This window comes from Diuraphis noxia, unplaced genomic scaffold (genome assembly GCF_037042655.1).
Source record: "Diuraphis noxia isolate RWA-SAM2 unplaced genomic scaffold, SU_Dnox_SAM2 contig0005, whole genome shotgun sequence".
NCBI lineage: Eukaryota > Metazoa > Arthropoda > Insecta > Hemiptera > Aphididae > Diuraphis > Diuraphis noxia.
In genome coordinates, this window is record NW_028301715.1 from 13,519,428 (window position 1) to 13,541,586 (window position 22,159).

A 22,159-nucleotide genomic window follows, 5' to 3' on the forward strand; every position below is an offset into this window, starting at 1 on the left:
TTTACGGGTTGATAAATAATGCTTGAGCGGATTACAAATTGTTAGGCAACTAGTCACGAATAATTGTACGCGGACAACGTACTTGTATCTAACAGCATCATTACTATAATAATTATATTAATACATTTGTTGTACGTAAAATTGAATAAATTTAGTAAAATTGTTTGGTGAAAACATTAATTTGATGGCGATGACCTCAAATATGATCATGCTGGGCTAAATAAGCCTTCCAGACAGTAAATAATTTTGAAGTTGGGTGAAATATTTTCCGTCGCGAAATTGAACATGTCACACGTTGCTTGAAGATTAGCATATTGGATATAATATTATAGAAGATTATTTTCTGTTCTAATTAATTCGTCAAATTTTTATGAATTTGAAAACTGCACGTTTTATTATTTCGTATCGTTGTGGAATTCAATGATTTTCATCAATTAATTTTTTAAACGTTAACTCTTATAAAAACATAAAACTAACGGTCTATTAATTTTGAATATTTAAGCACGATTGAAGTTGTTTTGGAAATATTGACGAACCAATGTTCTAGTATTAATATAGCTATTAGCTACCCTAAACTACATTATGTAAGATAATACTTTTTAATCGTTGTCAAATATTTGTATATCGCAACAATCGATCATCATGCTGACCAGAATATAAAATTATGCTATACTTAATAATAACTGCTAATAGAATTTTTTTCCCCCATGAAAAAAAAATTATGTCGTTGTGTGTAGTTTGATTTATTTAAAACGCGAGTGCCTAGCGTCAAAAAAATTATACTGTACAATGTAGCTGTATGGGATAAAACGATAGAGCAACAAAAATAATAACTGTTCGTTCCTAAAAAAGCACACACTCACGCACACGCACAAACGCTGCACGCATCACATAAAATTTTTTTACCTCTCACACTGTCCACGGTCTCCGACATTACCGCCACTTTCACCACACCACTGACTCGAGCTAACACGCACGCACGGACCAACACGCGCCGCTTCGACGCGTTGAAGTCCTATCGATCTCCGCTGCTGTGAGCAACTAACTACTCCATCAGATCGCCGCTCACTGGGTCGGGCGGTCCGCGAAGACGTTTAACGCGAGCAGACACATCGAATTCCGCCGCCCCGGTGTCAATCAACCGCTGCGAGGACGCGCACTCACCCATCCAAAGAGATTCTCTCCAAATAATCTCCGGTCGCATATTAATATATATATACCACGTTATAATATAACGAGAGTGGGTGCGCGTATGCCAATGGACATGAACCCTGCACATCCGCCACCACCATCGGATAGGAGACGACGCTGAGAAAACGGTCTAGTAAACGCGTTCTTATAATATTAATTTATTTTCACAGCGACCGCTTCGCATGTCGGGCTGACGAAAGATATATATTTTTTTTGTGTTTTTTTTTATACATATATACACCATGTTATACGCATCATAGTTTTAATTTTTAAATTTTGTTTTAGAACATTTTTAATTTACTCGGTATTTTGTAATGCACCGTCGACTAATCAACTAGTTGACGAAAAGTTTTTTTTATGTGTGGCATATTATTATAGATAAAATTATTATATCGCGACGTACAACGACGAACACCTATAATGGTGATTAGATGATTAATCGATATGGGAGAGTGACACGCAGCGCGCCAATTTTTTATTATTATTATTGTTATTTTTTTTATTGAGATTGGATAATCCTGTGTTTGACGCAAGACCTGACTGTCTAGTCACACTATAATAAGGCGTTTTATGGAATCATGAAATCTCCGTCCGTCAAGTAAACCACTTGTTATCGTATCCCCTGTTACATAGATTAACGTTTTCCATAAACTTTATAACCTAACCCAACTTTGGTGTATTATGATTGATGTAAATGGTATTTTTTTATTTTGAATTTAATGTTTTCTTTTTTTCGTTTAGATTATATTCTATGCGTACAACTATTTCGACAATATTATCGATGAAATTTTATAAATCATACATTTTAGATTTAATATAGTTAATATTTCATCTTTTTCTCTCTTGAAACATTACTTTTTTTCTATCTAATACATAAAGTTTTTTTATTAATTGTTATAATTCTTGGGAATAAAAATACCCAGTGTATTGACACAATTAAATTAATAAATAATAATAATAAACAAAAATCTTGAAAATGAGAAGATTAATATACATAACAAATCATTCTTGATATCAGAAAAAGTTCCTATGGAGAACCACTGTGGAACAGTTATAATGGTACAGATCAGCGATTCTCAACCTGTGGTACGCGGAAAGCTCATAGGTAGTACGTGAAGAAAATCTGCCTTTATAAAAAATTAATTTATTAACAAAATTCTATACATATAACATAAACGTATACATTATTAATAAGCAAAAAAATGGTCAGGTGGTACGTAAAAATTTTCAAATTGTGTAGGTGGTACATGACTATAAAAAGGTTGAGAACCACTGGTATAGATAAAGAAACATTAACTGTTCATTAAACCTATGTGGGATATTGAAAAATGAAAACTCTCTTTACACCAAACTCAAAATCTAATAAACAGTATAAATTAATTTTTTTATTTGTATTTCAACTCCGTCAAAACCTATTTACGCTCCGGAAGAGCTGATAATTTTCTGGATGTTGGAATCACCACCGTCACGCCCGGGGTGAAAAGCTCGCCAACAACCGTCGCAAAGTTGGTTAGCGTATTGTTGGGGACGGACACGTATATATTCACAGTTTGTAAATACGCCCGAGTCAATGTTTGCACAGGCATGTCTATGCTATAATATTGTCAGGGTCTTATACGTATAGATATGATGATGTACACACAAAAAATTAATTTAGTACTCTGGACCAATCGGAAAGCGAAACAATTTTCAATTAGAAATAAAAAATCTATTATTTTTTTTTTTTTTTTTGAAAACAAATTATAAAATGTATCATCATGCAAGTATCGGCATAAATTCTGTTAATGAAAAATGTGTCTGATAAGGACCAACACCGCCGATCAGTGCACAATTTTCAGTCTTTGATTTAATAATTAAATTATTAATTTCATAAACTAGATTTTTATTTATCGTAAACTATAGCGGCATGATTTGAATGCATATAACCATAGATAATACATAATATATGTATTATCTATGCATATAACATTAATAATGTTGATTGAATATTTTTAATTAACAGTTATACGGATGCGCCGTCATGGTTTCGTATTAAATTTTAGTAAATCCATATAAGTATGAGTGCTTAGGAAATTTATATAACTTAACCTTTAAATGTTAATTAATTTTGCAAAATTTAACTACGAATTATCATGTTGCATATTTCCAAACTTAAAATCTAATTACATAACCATAAATATCTTTTTGGTGCAACTGTAAGTCTTATCTGTTTAAAAAAAAACATAATATGATTCTTTGACTAGAAATTCTTAATCAAGCTTATTCATAGCAATTTTGATGATTCGGAATTAGAGATGTGTCACTACTTATTTAATAATAAAATGATAATATATCAAGTATATTTTATAATTCACTAGTAAAAATATATTTTGTTTTACGTTTCACTCTGAACAGTTTGATGTCAAACCAATTTTGAAACTGAATGAGAAGACATTTTTTTATTACAACAATAATTTATTGTGAAATGTTAACTTAAAAAAATAAAAAATTTATTAAATTGTACTTTTGACGTATTTTATGAATCGTGATTTAACATGAAATTCTATTGTATTTAATATAAATTAATATAGACGATATTGTTTTTGGAAGATGAAGAGACTGTAAAAACAGCGAAATTATTTTTTGCCCTAAAGGAAATTTAATTTCAAAGTATTATGATTTTGCTAAGAATTTACATTATTATTTATTGTACGACAAAAAATCTCAAGATATTTATTATAGAAATATTTTTCCCATGCTCCTTGAAACTACAGAATACCAAGAATTACATGGTGTTTTATAAAAATTGAAAGTAATAACCAATTAGCTTTCGACTGCTAAAAAATCGACAAAAATTTGATCACAGGACCCTTAGGGACTTTGGAGTATGGTATATAGGACCTGAATATATTTTGAGTATCGTTTTGATTACCATAACAATGAGCATATTCCATTTTTAAGTGATTATTTTATGAATCAATGGAAATAATAAATTACAAATTACAATATCATGACATTATATAATATATTATCATTGTGTCGTTTCATAACGTTAAATTTAAAATTTAATTTGGTTTCAACACATTTGTTCGTAAAAATAAACTGATCAAGTTTTCAACTGTTAAAGGGTCATTACCAGTTTTTTTTAACAGAGCAGCAACGTTTGATAAGTAAACAACATTTTTTTTTTTTTAGACATTTCGTTACACCATGCACCGGCGTCAAATTTCATGATATTAGAATAGTTTTGGAGAAGTATAGTAACTCTTATTTATACTTCTTAAGTTCTAAATAAATTTATATGCATATCTCATAATAATTCATAAATATTCTGGAATTATAAAATTATTACTATTACCATTATATGTGCTTTCTCCTGAGAATTTTCACCTCGGAAAAGTTAAGCGCTTGCTCGAACTTTAAACCAAAGATAACATATTATTATGTTTCGTTTGATATTACGAAATCGCAAAATTTACGATTAATCACAAAAGATTAAAGTTAAAATGAAGACATGTTTGAATATTAATAAGTACCGCGTAGGTACCTACACGAAACATGTATCGATTTGAACATACGTCATTCAACACTGTAAAAGTTATTGGCAACACGTCACGTGAACAGTATGTATAGGTACTATAATATTTACAGGCACTATGTTTATACCTGGATCCGGGCTGGATCGTATATTTAAAAACTTAAGTACAACCAGAGGTGTGTTTTTATGGGATTTTACGCATCAGGATTTATTTGGAGACGAGAAGATATAACGAAGTGTCCTGATATTGTAATTCTGAGATACGAAAAATATGAGACAATTGCGTCGAAAAAAGTCGAACGGAAAAACTCCGATTGCTGAACGAACGTTGAAAATCTCGTGAATTGAACATTTTTGGACGATTATGACGACCATGCTGCGTCCGGACTAGTGGTCGACGATGGTTATTCTTATGTCCGATCCGGCGATTGATTCGTAACTACGAGGATATAATTGTGTTATTATTATTATTTGTCTTAACACGATCGCGGTATACACTCGTGCGTATCAGAGTGTGTGTAATATGGTAAACGAACTCGGTGTATTCCGCCTTCGCGGAATAATAATATCACTTTTCTCCCGGATTGTTATTTTATTTATGGCACGTCCCACGAAAACCTGCAGTCGGATATCCTGACGCGAAAACGCACACGAACGAGATAAAATGTAACTCTATTATATCCCTCCCATACCACAACACCGCTATACCTATTACCTACTAACACCACGGTTATTCGTATTCAATCATTATTCGCGCTATTCACCTAAAAAGTATAATTTCATCTCTTTATTCCATAATATTTATTTTTTTAATTTTTATTTAATTGGATCCGATTTCACCCTAAGCCACTCGGATATCATAATAATATTATAATATTTTACACACAGATAAGTTAACTTTTAAATTTTGAAAATATTTATTTTGTAGTATTTATCAAAAGTTTAAACCACATTTAAATCTTGAACTTTTTTTAAATTTGATTTGATTTGATATTGTATTTTTTTAAATTCAATTTTACATTTAATTTTTTCATACGTACATTTTAGTAATGCACAAATTCTAAGACCAGCTACCAAGATACGAAAACAAGTGCTCATCATGTAAACTATATGGAGCAATGGAAAAATAAATTCAATTCCGTTGTTCAATATATATATATAATTCTATGAGTAATAACATCATCAAGTATAGGAACTGGGTATAAAATCTAATATTCAGATAGAAAACAGAGACGATATGTATAGTTTGATTATATCTTTGTAAAACATATAGATTATAGGTAATAATACTAAAGGATCTATAAGGGAAAACGCATTCCAATATTATTATATTTGTCTGAACGGTGTTTGAACATAATAAAGGGGTCCAGGAAAATGGTCTTTTGAATTCAATAATTTAAGAACATATTCGTTTATTCTATCCGACAAGGTTTTAAACACAATTCGACATAATAATATAATTATATCCATTAATATGGGTAAAAGTAACTAATATTGACATTATTTAAAAAACATGTATATGGTGTATTATATTCACTATTGTATAATTTTATGTTAAAATTAAATTAAATATTACTATATGCAGGTACATATTATCATATCGAAGATTACGAGGGAATAGATAATATTATGAAACACTGTTTAAAATTATTATTAATTAGAATAAACAACATAATAGAATGTTACGTGTTTTCAGTGTATTTGCAATTTCCATGAAAAATATATTCTTATGTCCAAGGTTTAAACTACAATTATAATTATTTTTTTTAGAAAAATGTTGAGATATTTCTATAGGTAGATACGATACAATTCTTCATATATTATATTATTAAAGAAATAATATTTAATATTATTTAAACTTACATATTAATTCAACCTAATTTGTAAAACAATATTGGTATTATTTTATAATCAAAATATATCCATTCCTTTACAGATAAAGTGTCTAATAAGTATTTTTTTTCCAAATTATCAATAGTTACCGTTGAGTACAATCATTGTTACCAGTAAAATAATTATTATTTATTACACGGACGGTTATCCACAACATACTTTGCCCTATATAATACAAAGAATTATACATATTCTATTCCATAATGATGTGCGAATTAAAATCGGTGGGAAGGTTGAAAATTTGATAAGTCAGTTTTGGCGAATACAATTCTCAGAATTTGAAAAAACTATCAAAAACAAATATATGGTTGATAAAGAATAACAACAAAATTATCTCTATGGCAGCCTCGCCTGCGTTTTCGGAACAAATAAAAGGACGTCTTCATTATTTTGTAAAATATGGATTCCGTGTTTATTCGTTTGAAGAATAAACGTATGTTACTGTGCCACGTTTTATGTTAACTTAATAAATTAGAACAAAGACAATGCATTTATATGAAAATTCATGACGTTTTAATACTGACAATAATTCGTAGCAACGAATATTGTTCATTGTTTGCATGCATAACTCTTAAATGAGCAATAGTCGCTTCTGCCGTTTACGACTTATCATAATAGTAATGAGCATCATTATTATTAAAACTATTTCATTACTATGATATACATTTATCAAATAAATAAATAATATTATATTTAATAAAATCGTTTGGTTGAGAATCAAATAGAAAAAAATACATGCTGCAAGAGCTTAATAGTATATTATGTCACATAAAAGCTATTATTCATCTGAAGGCTGAAAGTATAAAACACGTTATACTAGTAAAATTAGTAGGCAACAAATAATTGTTGTTACGATGTAATTATTATTTTACCACTTGAGCAGAAAAATATTTGAGTTATCTATATGTCAGCAAGCAAGAGCAGAATTTTCGTCTTTATAACTTTACTATACCTATCATAGAAGCATCGAACACGCAATACATTAAATCAGTCAAAGCTATTAATATTTGTATACCATTCACAAGACTTTATAAACGAAAACCAATTATTTCTGTCCACGTTTCAATATGTCCTTTTGTCGTTATTATTATGCTGATTATTAATATTTTAGTACAAAGTAGGTATTACACAACACATCTTAGTTACATCACTACTCAGTTATTACATTGTTATCCGTTACTTATTTGTATAAATGTATAATATATATATATATATACATTTGATTCTCGATAGGTTTCCTTCCTACGTGTTGAATACCCATTATACTCATTTTGTACGTCTGCCAGACAACTTACTAACCATCGTTGCTAAGGCCACCAGATGATTCGTGAGAAAAAAATAGTCAAATTCTATATATATTAAATAATAACATATATGTACACTGTTATGTTTTACTATACATGAATATTGCAAACTTTGAGATAAATACATCAGGGAACGAATCCAGAATAAAAATACTTGAAAAAGAGATAAAAAAACTATTTGTTGATCAAATATACATTTTTAAATAATACGTGACAAATTCAACATTTTTGTATGATCATTGGAATACATGCTGACTTACAAAAAACACGATGTTTCAGGTATTTGTATTTTTTTTTTTTTGTTTACTTTAAACACAAACAACGTTATACTTTCTAAAGGAGATGGCTGCGATAAAAATATATAGAAAAAAATAAGATAAAATTTTGATTGCATTTTAAAATTTATCCAAAGGGTTAAATTGTAACCCGTAATAGAAGACTGTTTCTTAGTTCAAAGCATCCTATGTAGAGCAGATGATTTTGTTTTGTAGGCCATGTTTTTACAAAGAACATAGAACTGCACTTTACTCAACGTAAAATAATTTAATTTATTGGAAAGTTATAACTTACAAATGTGACACGAGCTATAGTGCTATATTTTAAGTATTAAAAGTTGCAAAAACCGTGACCACATGGTCAATGGTAACATATTTAACAGATACCTAGAAATTTTTTTTGACATTAAGCAATTTTTATCAGAATGTCTCTAATTTTATCTTATTTGTATATTTAATTTATAATCAAAGTGCCAATGTTATTTACAAGAAAAAAAATGAAAAAATGCCTTATCAATGTGAAAAATAGAAGGATCTAAATAAATAAATAAATAAATATTAGCATATGGTATATTGGTAAAATAATAATAAAAAAATAATGATATATAATATAGGGATCTGATGTAAAGATAGACATATGAAAGAAATTTAATATTATTTTAAGTTATATTGAACAAATTTCCAACGACCAATAATATTAGATCAGTGATAAATTAGTATTCTGTATGATCACAAATTAAATAAAATTATTTAAGCTGTGAAATAATATTCAAATATGAATTACACACACTGTACGGATTGGAGTAATACAACGAATCAACCGAAAACTGATCTATTAATTGTACACTGTGTAGTGTGTACCTACTTAAGTAAAATTAATAAAAAATGTACATCACGATGTAAAAATATTTGCGAACCATAATATGAGTACAAAACTTATTGGAATTTTTGAAATATATTTACGAAAGGAATGAGATATTTATAAAAACTGTTGGTAGATTCGGTCAGTTTCGGAATCCAGCTGAGTCCGTTTTCCAGCCCATAGAATATTAAATTATTGAACTTTATGGCAGCAGCTGCTATGATATAATAGTATTATGTAATATGGTCGAAAGGATAAACAATAATTTTAAAATTTTACGACGACCACGATATAGACGATGAATAAATAGATAGGGACCACAGATATGCATTATAATAATATTATAATTTGTATATTTTATTACTAAACGATACAGCACAGTATACGATGACTATTCAAACAATCGATGGTTATTGATAAATACGTGTCAAGTAAACTCAACTGTGATAACAATGCATAATATTATAGGTTTGAAGGGATGATTGTGATTGGTTTAATTTTAACCGTGGATAACGACTTCGATAATTTGTCATACAGTAATGATATAGGTAATTTTATACATTATATTAAGTTATGAGTGATATCATACAACGAGCATATTATATTTTTGAAACGTTTTCTTAGGCTTAGAAATTATTTGGCATAAAAAGGGATGCGCTTAAATAAGTACTAATAATGTAACTGTTTAATATTTATATTTATGTACATATTATCATTACCATTATCTGCGTACGCGGTATCAAATCTCTATAACGAATCGGGATGGGCCAACCAAAGTAGGTAATATTACATAATAATAACATATATTGTGCGTCGGTCGTTCAAATTCAAAAGACTCGTTTGGCAGTAGATGTACCACGCCCGAAATACGACGGGTGTATTATCATCGTGGATATAATATGACATCAAAATACGGCAGAACAGAAATCTATTGACGAGACGAATTCGAGCAACTAGCAAGTCTTCGCGATACCTATTATGTATATCCTTTTTGAGGGTACATCAAAGGCTCGCTATAGTATAATATTATGTTGTGTCATATCACCAACATTATAATAAGGGCAATACGTTTCTATATACACGGTAGGTAAACCTTATAATATATTATGATATAATAATATAATATCGTGCAGTGTAGAACGGCGGATCAGCATCATCATCTTGTTTAATGCGCACTTAAAGCGTTGTGTTCTGCCCGTATGTAATATGCATATTAATATTATATTTCAAACATTTCACTGATTTCGTAGACACGGTCGTATATTATTTCGAGTGTAACGAGCTAAGCAGCCGATTGATAGTGATTATCTGCGAACGAGTACGACGCGAGTGTGTACGGTTGCACGCTGCATAATAATGTTGTAGTGCAGCGGAAAATTATATTGTGTACCTATATGGATTAAATATACAATACATATTGCGATCGAAACGAAAACAGTGTCTTAATATTATTATGAACGACGAATCTATGTCGAGACGATTTCGAGCAACTCTTCAAGATGCGTCACGCTAAGCACTATGCAACTTTCGTTTTTTTTTCGAATCCACCTTTAACTTTTTCCAATGATCATATATATCCAAATGACGCATAAACGATGCGTCTATTACAAAATTCAACCAGAAAATTGAAGAACTGTTCCAAATCAAACCAGAAAATGTTAAATCACACACACTATGATTTTGGATCAATAAACTACTATATCATCACGAACACAGCTATATACAATTACGCATGGCCAGAATGATGGTATCGTCGTAACGAGTACTCTGCCGACGGGTCAACGCTAAGGGTGGTTTTGAATTATAGGCCATGTTGTAGGCTGATACCAAAACGAACGTAAAAGTGAAAAACCACCCGCATATTATGCTACTGTATATCGATAAAATATATCATCTCGAATATATAGAGTTCCTGCAACTACCCTATATAATATGGTCGGAATGATACCATCTCCGTCATGAGTACTCTGGGTCAACGTAAATATAGGGTTTTGAATTACACCACAACGTGTAGAATGAGAATGATGCAGTATTTCATTGCGTGACAAAGCAAGTTTATTCTGACATCAATAAAGCTGTCTCTGAGATGGAGTATGTTCCATTACCACGCGGACAAATCAAATCAACCGATGGCTTCTGGTAGCGATCGTAATACAATTTTTTCACTCTGATTGATAGTAAAAAAAAAAAACGTTAAAAACGTGTGTATATTATACTAAAATAAGTAGTAAATAAAGAAAACAAATAATATTATCGATTTAAACAGTTATTATCAAATATACGATGATATATTCACTACGTCCGAAAAATTATTTTTTATAACTGGAAAATATTCAAAGTTTAGTACTATATTTGAAAAATTCGATTTTGTACGTCATACTTTTTAATGTTATATAAAACATAATTTTCTTATTATTTACATGAGATTTTCAACAAATTGTTAAATTCGTATAAAATTCGTTATAAACACACGACGCGTAAACTTTATTGATATGAATTATCCGAACGAAAATGTTTATTTTCGGTAGCGAATGGTCGCACAGATTAACTCGCGAGTATACACAAAATAATTTATTTTTCTACCCGAGAACCAATCAAAGCATGTACGATTAATCAGCCATGTGCGCACAACAACAGTTTTGTAATAAGTGACATGCGACTTTTCGTCGTTTTCCGCATCGATGTTTTCAGGGACAATATTGGCGTGCTGTGAATCCAATCCCTTAGAGTAACTTGCAGATTATTGTGTTGTGTGATGGAAAACATCGTGGAATTCTAACTCGTTCAACGAATCACTCGGATGAACGAATACATGACGACTTGGCAATATTTCTATGCTATTTATTCCTTTTTTTTTGTACCTATCTTTTATTAAAATACAGAAGATTTGTATAGATATTTATTACGTCATGCCAAGGCCAACACTGAAATATTAATATTTTTATTTTTACTAGCTGTGTATAAGCCGTGTGTAGTTTATTATCACATGGCATGCAAAAATAAAATCGATATCGACAGCAAAACACTTCTAATTACCAATTTAAAATATTTTATACTTCATTTCTTTTTTTTCGTCAATTTATTTGTCTAACAACGACGCATCTAATCAATCGAAGTTGGCATTGATATAATGTAAATAAATCAGCGTCGGTAACAAGCAAATTGGCTTCGGGTGGATTTGTCTGGGCGTTTGCCCCATAAATCAAACGAGTGGGAGGGATCTTCTCTCCACCCAGTAGTGCTATCCTGCTCGCCACTCACCACCACGCAGCAACGGCCACTGCTATCGTGAATCGTGTGGCCCCATTAGTATTCCAGTCGTTTACAGACAGGTTAGGTCAGGTCTTAAAGGCCGCAAACAATTTTCACTTTTTTGAGCTGTTTTCCTATGGCTGCGGACGATTTAATTAGGCACTTTTCAGACATTAATAACCGTTATAAACAACGTATATATCAGGAGAAGAAACGTTTAATAAAACCGTCGAAAATAAACATCTATTAAAATTGATTTAAACAATAATTTTCAACTGTATATAGTCTTTAACATTTGTCTGTTCAGGTCTAATACACCATACGTATATTTCTACCACAATTCTGTTTAATTCACTAACTATATTGTTGTAACGTATTTTAGTAGTTGTAACATTTTATATCATACTATTATAATATCAAATAATATATTAGTACATCGCCGTCGCTGGCTTTTATTATTATATTACCTGCTTCGTTCAGACCAATATCAAATTAAAATAATAAAATTAATTTTAGTGAATTACTTATAGTTGTTTTCAACAATGATACAGGAATTCAATTTTTACAAAAAAAAATAATGTTATTAATATATTTTTTTTTTTTTTATTTATAATTATAATACATTTTATTTATGGCGGAGCGATAACAAACAAGAGTGGAGGGGAGATAAATTGTATACGGTGTACTGACGGGGCAATAACAAACAAGTACCTAAATAATAATATGGAGTCGTTTTTTTCAGTTCTATTATTATTTATAGAATGTGGATACAAATAATATATTTTATAACAATACATAATTAAGTACATTAATATTTCGTTTCATTTATCTATTTTATAAAATAACTATTGTATGATTATGTATCGCACTATTGAATAATATGAGGTAATTAAACTTTGATTTGGGTTGAAATAAATTATAAACAAAACAAAATATTAGAAATTATTATAATGTTATGAATGGTATGGCCATCGGTAACGCACGCATGATATTATTATTGTCAGATTGAAAATATTCAACAGCTAGTGCGTGGAATGATATGACGAATAATAATATATTCACAAATGATTTGATTGAGTTTTATATTAATTAGTGATTTATGCGTACACATATATAGATAGGTACATACGTCTCTGATCGTAATTATTTTAAATCGTCTTAATATATTTTCTATAGACGAATTAATGCATTTTATAATATAGAATATTCAGAAGTGAAGAAAATATATCGATTTTACTTCTTTTTTAATGATTTGTATAAGACTATTTGAATAACTTAAAGTAAAATGTAGCTACAGTGAATAAAATATTCATATCATAAACTCGTGATATTCATTATATTCACTATAACTCTACGTTACTGGGGGATAAGCTAAAATGATTGCGTAGAGTAAATTATATAGACGTAATGCGATTTTCAAATATAAATATTATATAACAAAGAATTTACAATTTCGCATATTATTAATAATTGTTTAAAATTTAGTGAAACATATAAGATTAAATTTTCAAAGAATATACCACAGTACATTATGTGTTTTTGTAACACTGACTATCATTTGCTAACAGAATATTTTTGTTTTATTGAAAATAATTTTTCATTGCCGTTATATTTTACCCACAAATTAATAATAAAATTGTTTTCAAATACTGATTAAGATTATCAATAATAATTATAATTTATGCATTTTAATTATTATATCAACTATTTTAAAAATATGTTATTTATTTTTTTATCAAAATAAAATAAAAATTAACGCAAAACTTAAAAATAAAATATAGAATACAGTCTATATCCTAAATCCCGGTAATAACAGCTGTTGCAGTCCATTACACCATTACATATAACGATAACCTGCAGAGTATAAAAAATTATATTTTAGGTACACAATATCACAATTTAGTGATTTTTTAATAACGCTTACGATTTCCAACAGATGGAAGAATTAATAAAAATAAAAAAAATGTTTTTCCAAAATTGAAACGATGTGTACATAGCGGTAAAATTAATTTACTTTCAAACTGCCAATAGCTGCAATATAGAGTAGGCAACGGGCGGTGTTTTACAACATTAATATTATATTTACGAGTAGATTAGGAAAATTAAGTGTGTACGCACATCAAAAATTGTATGTTATAAATCATTTCAGTGAAGCCATATCGTCGCAAGACCGTGTATATAATTATACGCTCGTCGGGAGTGTGTATAGAAATGAAATATGTTCCAATAATAATTTGTTCAATATTTAACCATTATATATTATAGTGTTTATTATTATTATTATTATTATTATAGTCCATATAATATCAATGAGTGGACATAAAATAATATTTGCAGCCCCTTATAGTAGCTATAGTGTACGCCATTATATTCATGTATAAAATACATAATATATTCCACAATATATCGATAAATAATATTTAATAACGACGTATGTGGTGTAAGTGGTGCATAAATAAAATATAATCGAATGGGGTTTCGCGTCAGTGGAAGGCGTGTCGACATTATTGGCAATTTATTTACTGAGTGTTTAATTTCACGTATTTACACGTTTATATTATATATTGTAATGTTGACACGCGGTGGCAAATTTAACGACGCAAAATCACTTTATATTACACACACACACACACAATTATTGCGAGGAATCTTTACTCGTCCTCTATTAAAACCACCACCTACTCTCTCGTGCAGTGTTTATTCGATCAATGCGTTGCGTAATCGGACCTCAGCATCTCGAAGAGGCACCAGATAATTCCCCTACAAAAAGTCCCCAAAACCAAATAATAGGCTCGTGCTTAACCACTATAATTCTAAATTACATTGGATATGAATTGGATTTGATATGCATCGATGTGGGCATATGAAAAAAGTCTGAAAATATAATAAAAAGTTTCCCATAAGGTAATATGTTGGAAAATATTAAAAATACATATTTAATTTTTTTAAATATATATAACTGCTTGAAGTAGAAGTAAAAAACACGAAAGTTTGTAATTTATTTTTAGTTAAAAATTCATAAGAAATTATCTTTTAAAACCTAAGATTTGAAAATTCAATACAAGATTGTTCATAAGTTTACTTTTATCAAATAAAAAATTTCTACCGAAAAGTCAAATTAAATTTTTATGAGCATTTGAATTTCAAATTTGTACAACATTGGATAATCACTTGATTTTTCTTGTACCAATATTCTTATTTTGTTTTTATTCAATTGAGTCAGGTACATAATATGAATCTGATTTGATTACTTTGGAGTTTATTTTATTACTAATTTTTTTTTTTTTTTTTAATAATATGGTATAAAATGTTATATACTGACAAACAGTCTCCGTTCAGAATCGTTTTTCATGTTGAATGATATCATATCACTGAATTAAAATTTAATACTATCCATTACAGTAACCCACTTGTAACCTAATGTACAGCAGAGCGACATTCAATTATTTTAATTATATGCTTGTAGTTCTTAACTGAATAAACATAAAATATCATGAATTATGAAAATATAGTTATTTAAACCAAATTATAGATAAACCAAATTTTAATCATTTAATATAATTGACTTTGCATGCAAATTAGTTTATATAATATTTAATCAACAAGGTAAAGAGTTCCTTATAAATATAAAATAATACCTACCACTATTTACAACATGGCTGGTGAGAGGGGAGAGGTAAACAAATCTTACAATTTTATACTAAATAATGGAAGGCGTTTGGATGGATTACATTTTATATTGTACAGTGCTTTAGCAGTTCAATTCTATAGTTTTTATTTGTTTAATTTTATATTTTTCTACACTCAAGCTCATATTATTATAAATCGCAATATATTTTTTGTGTACAGCTTTTCCATTGTTATTGCGTAACGCTAGTTTTGTATACACATAGTGCTAATTTACTCCTTATTTATGTTTCGAATTCTGTAACCTTTGTTTATCTTTACGTTCATGTTTTACTTGTCACAATTTGTATGAATTTTTAAACAATAATAAAATAACAAATTCAAGAAAATACCAACACGAATAATAAAGAATGAACGATAACTATCTCAAAAAGTTACTCAAGAGTATCTCAAAAAACCTTAAAATATTAATGTTTAACAGGAGCATTATTACGAAAAAAAGTCAAATAACATTATTGACAAATTTACATGTTCAGGTAAGTTCTAAATTGTTTTGGTGTCCCTGGAATTCTAATATATAGTGTAAATATTAAAATATTTGTATCATTTTAAAATATTTGCCATTATAGTACGTTACTTATGAAGTGTATTAAAATTTACCGAATTAGTACTCTTTTGGTAAATGCATTAGGTTTGATTTCATTAATATTATGCATTAAAAATATATGGGTCTTCAGAAATATAGGTGATTATTTATTAAAACAAAATTAAGATGAAGGAATATTGCTAATATTTTTAAAAGTTTATTACATAGGGTATTTAATATTAATATGTTTTTGTCCAAACGTTGAAAAGATTGAATTGTTATACTTAATTGATATATATATATATATATATATATATATATATATATATAATACACACATTTTATTATTTCCTATTCCTACAGGGTTGAAACTGTATACACGTCACCGACAACAGTTGCATTCAACAAAGTATAATTGTATTTAACCACATTAATATAAGTTTTTAATATAGGTAGAATATTAGTATATATAATTTACTTTACTTATAAAATATATTTCTAAGGGAAATTTTAATTAACGAATATTTGTTTGATATCGGATTGAAAATAGAAAGTTTGTTTTTTTCCTCCATCCGAGCTCGATATCGTTATTTTATAGTAACTCGGTTAGATTTCAAAATTTATAGGTATTTGTTAATTCCACTACTTTGCACATCTAGATATGATTTCACGTTCGGTGAATTCCAAAATAAACATTAATTTTTTGTCAGGGATCGACTGCCAGCGACCTCTAGCTCGTAACAGCGCACATTTTGCCCGAGTCGATGGTTGGCAGATTTCGCGGCACTTAACGAAAGTCCAACCAAGTTATAAAATATACTATTATCGATTGACTATAAACTATAAGCTATAAACGCTTTGCAATCACGTTGTCCGGAGGATAGCGCAACAGGTATGATAAATACCTGTATACCTGTAGCGGTACCTACCACATATTACCACTATCTGTCAATATTATTCATATGTTTCAGGTGTAACTATTAAATTATTATAAAGATACGATTGTAAAGCGAAATAGCTAATATAAGCTATTGTGGACTTACATTTGGGTGACAGCGACCCAACATTTCTAAAGAAAAACGAACCAGTGGCGTGTCCAGAGTGGACAGTTTAAGATTATATCCCCTCTTGTTTCATATAGAACCTTATTTGTGCCTTTGGTATTACCATCACAATTCATTTAAAAGCATTATGATTTATAACATCCTTCACCATCATAAAATTACTGGGTACGCCACTGGAACCTACCCTGTCTAGTGATGAGTTCGTGGACGATCACGGCAATCAAATCGATGTTTGCTTTCGCCCCAAACAATCTAACCATGAAGAACATGGAATACATTATACATACCACGATCTCTTAGTTGAAATAAGATTCAGATGTAATTAGTATACTATCTAGGTATGACGATAATAACTGTAGTCGTTAGTAAATTGTTGTGACTGACCTTTGGGCGACAGCGGTTCGACGTTTCCGAGGTAAAATGGACCCTGTCTGGTGACGATTTCGTGGACGATCACAGCGAACGAATAGACGTCTCCTTTCGGCGTACCTTCCGGAGGTGGATTTCTGATCCGCAACAGTTCCGGGGCAGTCCACAAAAATCCTAAACAATTAAACATACTATTATGTTATTATAAACGGTGATGAAATGTAAAGACCGACTAACTTTACATTTAATACAGAAAGATAATATTATGGGCAGTTAAACGTATAATAATTTATTGTTATCTTCAATATACTTTTAATTAAATTGAAACATAAATTGTTGTGATTACACTCTGTGCATAGTAAAATGTATTCGTTACATTGTATTATTATTTTTTATCGTTAATTTTAAATGTTAACTGTATTATACAGTCTGTATACAAGCTTGATGTTTGAAAGACAGGCATATTTTTAGATTCTGAACGAAGTGATGAATGTATTGATTTTACAATGATGTGTGTTTTTTTTTGTGTGTCTGTGTACAGCATAACTAGTCGAAATAATGCTTCGATTTCAAACTTCGGGGGTGGTTTCCGATGTAAAATTGAAGATCCTTGGTGCATTATAGAGGTCAAAAGTAAACATTTTCCAATAGTTTTCAAAAAAATCGAGAAAAAAAAATGATAGAAAAACGGGAATTTTTACGCAAAACCAATTTTCGACCAAATCGATATTTTTATATGGTTGTAATTCAAAAACTAATCACTGTAAATACTTGAAATTTTCGTCAAATGTTAATGTTAGTGATATCTATATACAGTTAACTAATATCCATTTAGTATAACCTATAAGCTATAGAATTTTTTTTTCAAATATCTCCACTATTCAGCACATCGAAAAATTCATCTTAAAGACTCACTAGAACCACTTTGAACATGATATTATTGTGAACAACTAAGCGATCTCCTACCTTTGTCATTTGAACTACTGTAAACCTTTCGTCTCAATAACTTTGCACAGTACAGAGACTTAACATTGTTCTGAACTGAGGCACCCCGGTGTTATGTTTCCCCTCCTATACATTAGTGTATATACCTACAACCGTAATAAATCTGTAGACACAGTATTGATAGAATAAAACATAATTAGTAATAGGTAACAAAAGATTTAAATTTGAAATGATTTTATTGAAAAAAAGAATTGATAACATGGTATTACATAATAAAGTTTAAAGAAGTTTAGCAATGCAAACATTTTATCTTTATATATTGTATGTATTAACAAAATGGCATACCTATTTGATAGTGATTTATAATATTTTAGTTTAAACTAGAAATCATTGAAATTCCATTATTACATCTCTAATAATAGTTTTTACCAAATATTTTATCACTATTTATGTTTGATACATTCGAAAAATATAATTGGTTACATTTATTTTGATTATAATAAATACAAACTTCGTTGCACTGAATAACTGCAGTATTAACTTATATTTTTTTAAACGTATATATGTGAAAAACAATTTAGACAAAATATAGAATTGCCATCTTTTAAATGGATACCTATCTTGACATTTAACAAGGATATATAATGAGAAATCACAAATCATGAGAATAATCTGTCAGCGGCATCTAGTAGTTACTTGTAGGTCTTACCTATGTATCAATGAAATATGAAACTTTATAAGTTGTTAGTGTCATCTAAGTTATTAATGAACTTAACTTTGTAGTTTGTGTATACTCATTTTGAATAAGTATATTTACGTCATTATATGAGATGCCTATACAAACTTGAATAGTATAATAAATTATAATATATATTAGGGAGTAAATTATTTTCTAGAATCAAAATATTTAAAAATTTCATTCTAACTTTTACTATTTCCACACACTTTTATCACAAATGTTGTTTTCTAATAAAATTATTAAAGGTATTAAACTTTAAACACATAATGTTAAATTAATTTTTAATTGATTAAGCGCGAAAACTGAGTATAATGCAATACACCATGAAAAAATTGTTTAACTAAAACAAACTAAATTCAACAGTTTTATATCATAGTATACATCACGTGACATTAATTTTGTAAATATAAATATATATTCATGAGTTTCATACAATCTTAAATTCCACTTTATGCGTCATTTTTAAGGAAATAAATAATTATTACTGTGTAGGACTCGGCGCTTACATTTTTTTTATGCTAGCAAAATATGAATAAATACCCTTATACTTCAACTCTTAAAGCTAATTTTTCGAGTAAAGTGAAGTTAATAACAAAATAAGACAGTATGGTCCAATAATTTTCAGAATGTTTTCGAAATAGGTTAGGGTCCGGACAGTTGTTATTGGTCGATTTTATGCCTGAAGGAACCATCATAAATGCAGCTGCATACTGTGAGACACTCAAGAAGTTTAAAAAAAAAATCAAGGACAAAAGGAGAGGAATGCTGACGCATGGTGTATCACTCCTTCATGACAACGCTAGACCTTTAACTGCCCGTCTCACTCAGGACTTGCTATTGTTTCTTTTGGGCAGGGTATTGTGACTCACCCACCCTACTCCCCGGATCTGGCACCATCGAATTATCATCTTTTCAATAAATTTAAGGAGTTTTTGGTTGGATAACGATTTGCAAATAACGAGCAGTTCCAGGATGCTGTCGAAAATTGGTATACAAAAACTGGTCCGTACGCTTCAAAAATATATTGACCTCAATGGCGATTATGTAGAGGAAGAATGTCATATTTTGACACTTTTCTTAAAAATTTAATTTAAATATATTCATTTTTCAATTTTTAACTCATGTTGTAACCATTATTTTTTACACATCTTTTCAATGTACACAAAATACATATCATAGGACGGTCGTATCTTGTTCTCTTTACCTCTATACCCATATATTAATCAAACTGAATAAATCTTAGCAGAATATAATATCCTAGGACAACATTGTGTATAATTATTGCTGTGACGATAAAATGTGGTTTTTCACAAACGATTCAGCCATACGAGATTTGTTTGTAACTTGTCCAGCTTGTGGAAACCATAAAGTAAGTTCTATACATAACAATAAACGACTCGTAGAACATCAAGCGATTAACATTGTAAATATACTTGGGACATAATATTATAGTCTACAATGGACGAAATGAATTAATCTAAAGCGAAACGATTGAATGATGTATGTTATATTTGCCTGAATACATTTATATATTAATACAAAAGGTATAAATTAAAATTCTAACAATATTTTAGCCTTTCTAAACATAACCAAACTGTATAACTTTATATAATTTTATACTTTACTTTGATCTTTTTTCCTTTTCTACATTGCACATATCAAAAATAATTAAACTGTAATATTGTAAAATGTATTGTAAATTGTATTTTAATGTAGAAGTAATATTTAAATATGTAAGTTAATAACCTTAGTTGTTGAAGCTTTAAAGTAATAATAAAAAAAAAGGTTATAACATATTTGTGACCTCTAAAGGGATAGTTAAAATGTAATGTTAATTGTATAAAACACAAGATTTTGAAATATTGATTTTTATTTTCAATATCATATTTAAAATTCTTTACAATACAGAAGTACCTAATAGTAAAAAATGTTATTATATTATTGTTAAAAAGTAAATGTTACATTTAATTATAATTATAATAATGACTGTTTATATGTATACCTAGTTAATATTGGATATTATGTTTATTTAGTGCTATTTCCACAAACTCTACTCGATTTAACTATACACACATCTTGTGCATTGTTGATGATATTATGTTGATATGAGTATATTAATTTACATAAACAGATTTAGCAGTTAATATTATAAATTATAGCTAAATAAAAATATTGCATTTGTAAAAATATCATTGTATAATAATTGTATATAAATTTAAATATTTAAAACTAAAAATTTCCTTAAACCATAATATTAAAAAAACATTTAGAATAAATGATAAATATTTTTTTTGAAATAGTTCGCAATTTATTAATTAAATATAACTATAATTTCACAAAATCAATAGATTTTGAGCCATCACGAACTCGAATAACTTCGTCAATAGGTTCTTACACTTTTGAATTTTCGTCAAAACTATGTTCAGGGTCAATTCGATAACAACGTTGTAATTGATGAGAAAAATAGCTCGCACCGCTTGACCTGGCCACTATTAAAAATGCATAGGTATATATTTTAAAAAATAAACTGATTAA

General features: G+C 28.9%; 1 protein-coding gene across 2 annotated transcripts in view; it reads right to left on the reverse strand.

Moving 5' to 3' along the window:
• Positions 1-22,159, reverse strand: part of LOC107162117 (atrial natriuretic peptide receptor 1-like) — a 298,392-nt gene that overhangs the window by 108,385 nt on the left and 167,848 nt on the right. For both annotated transcript variants that reach the window (XM_089229378.1, XM_089229379.1), the window contains exon 14: positions 17,956-18,114. In XM_089229378.1, coding sequence (XP_089085504.1) covers positions 17,956-18,114 — 159 coding nt within the window. The remainder of the gene's footprint in view (positions 1-17,955; positions 18,115-22,159) is intronic.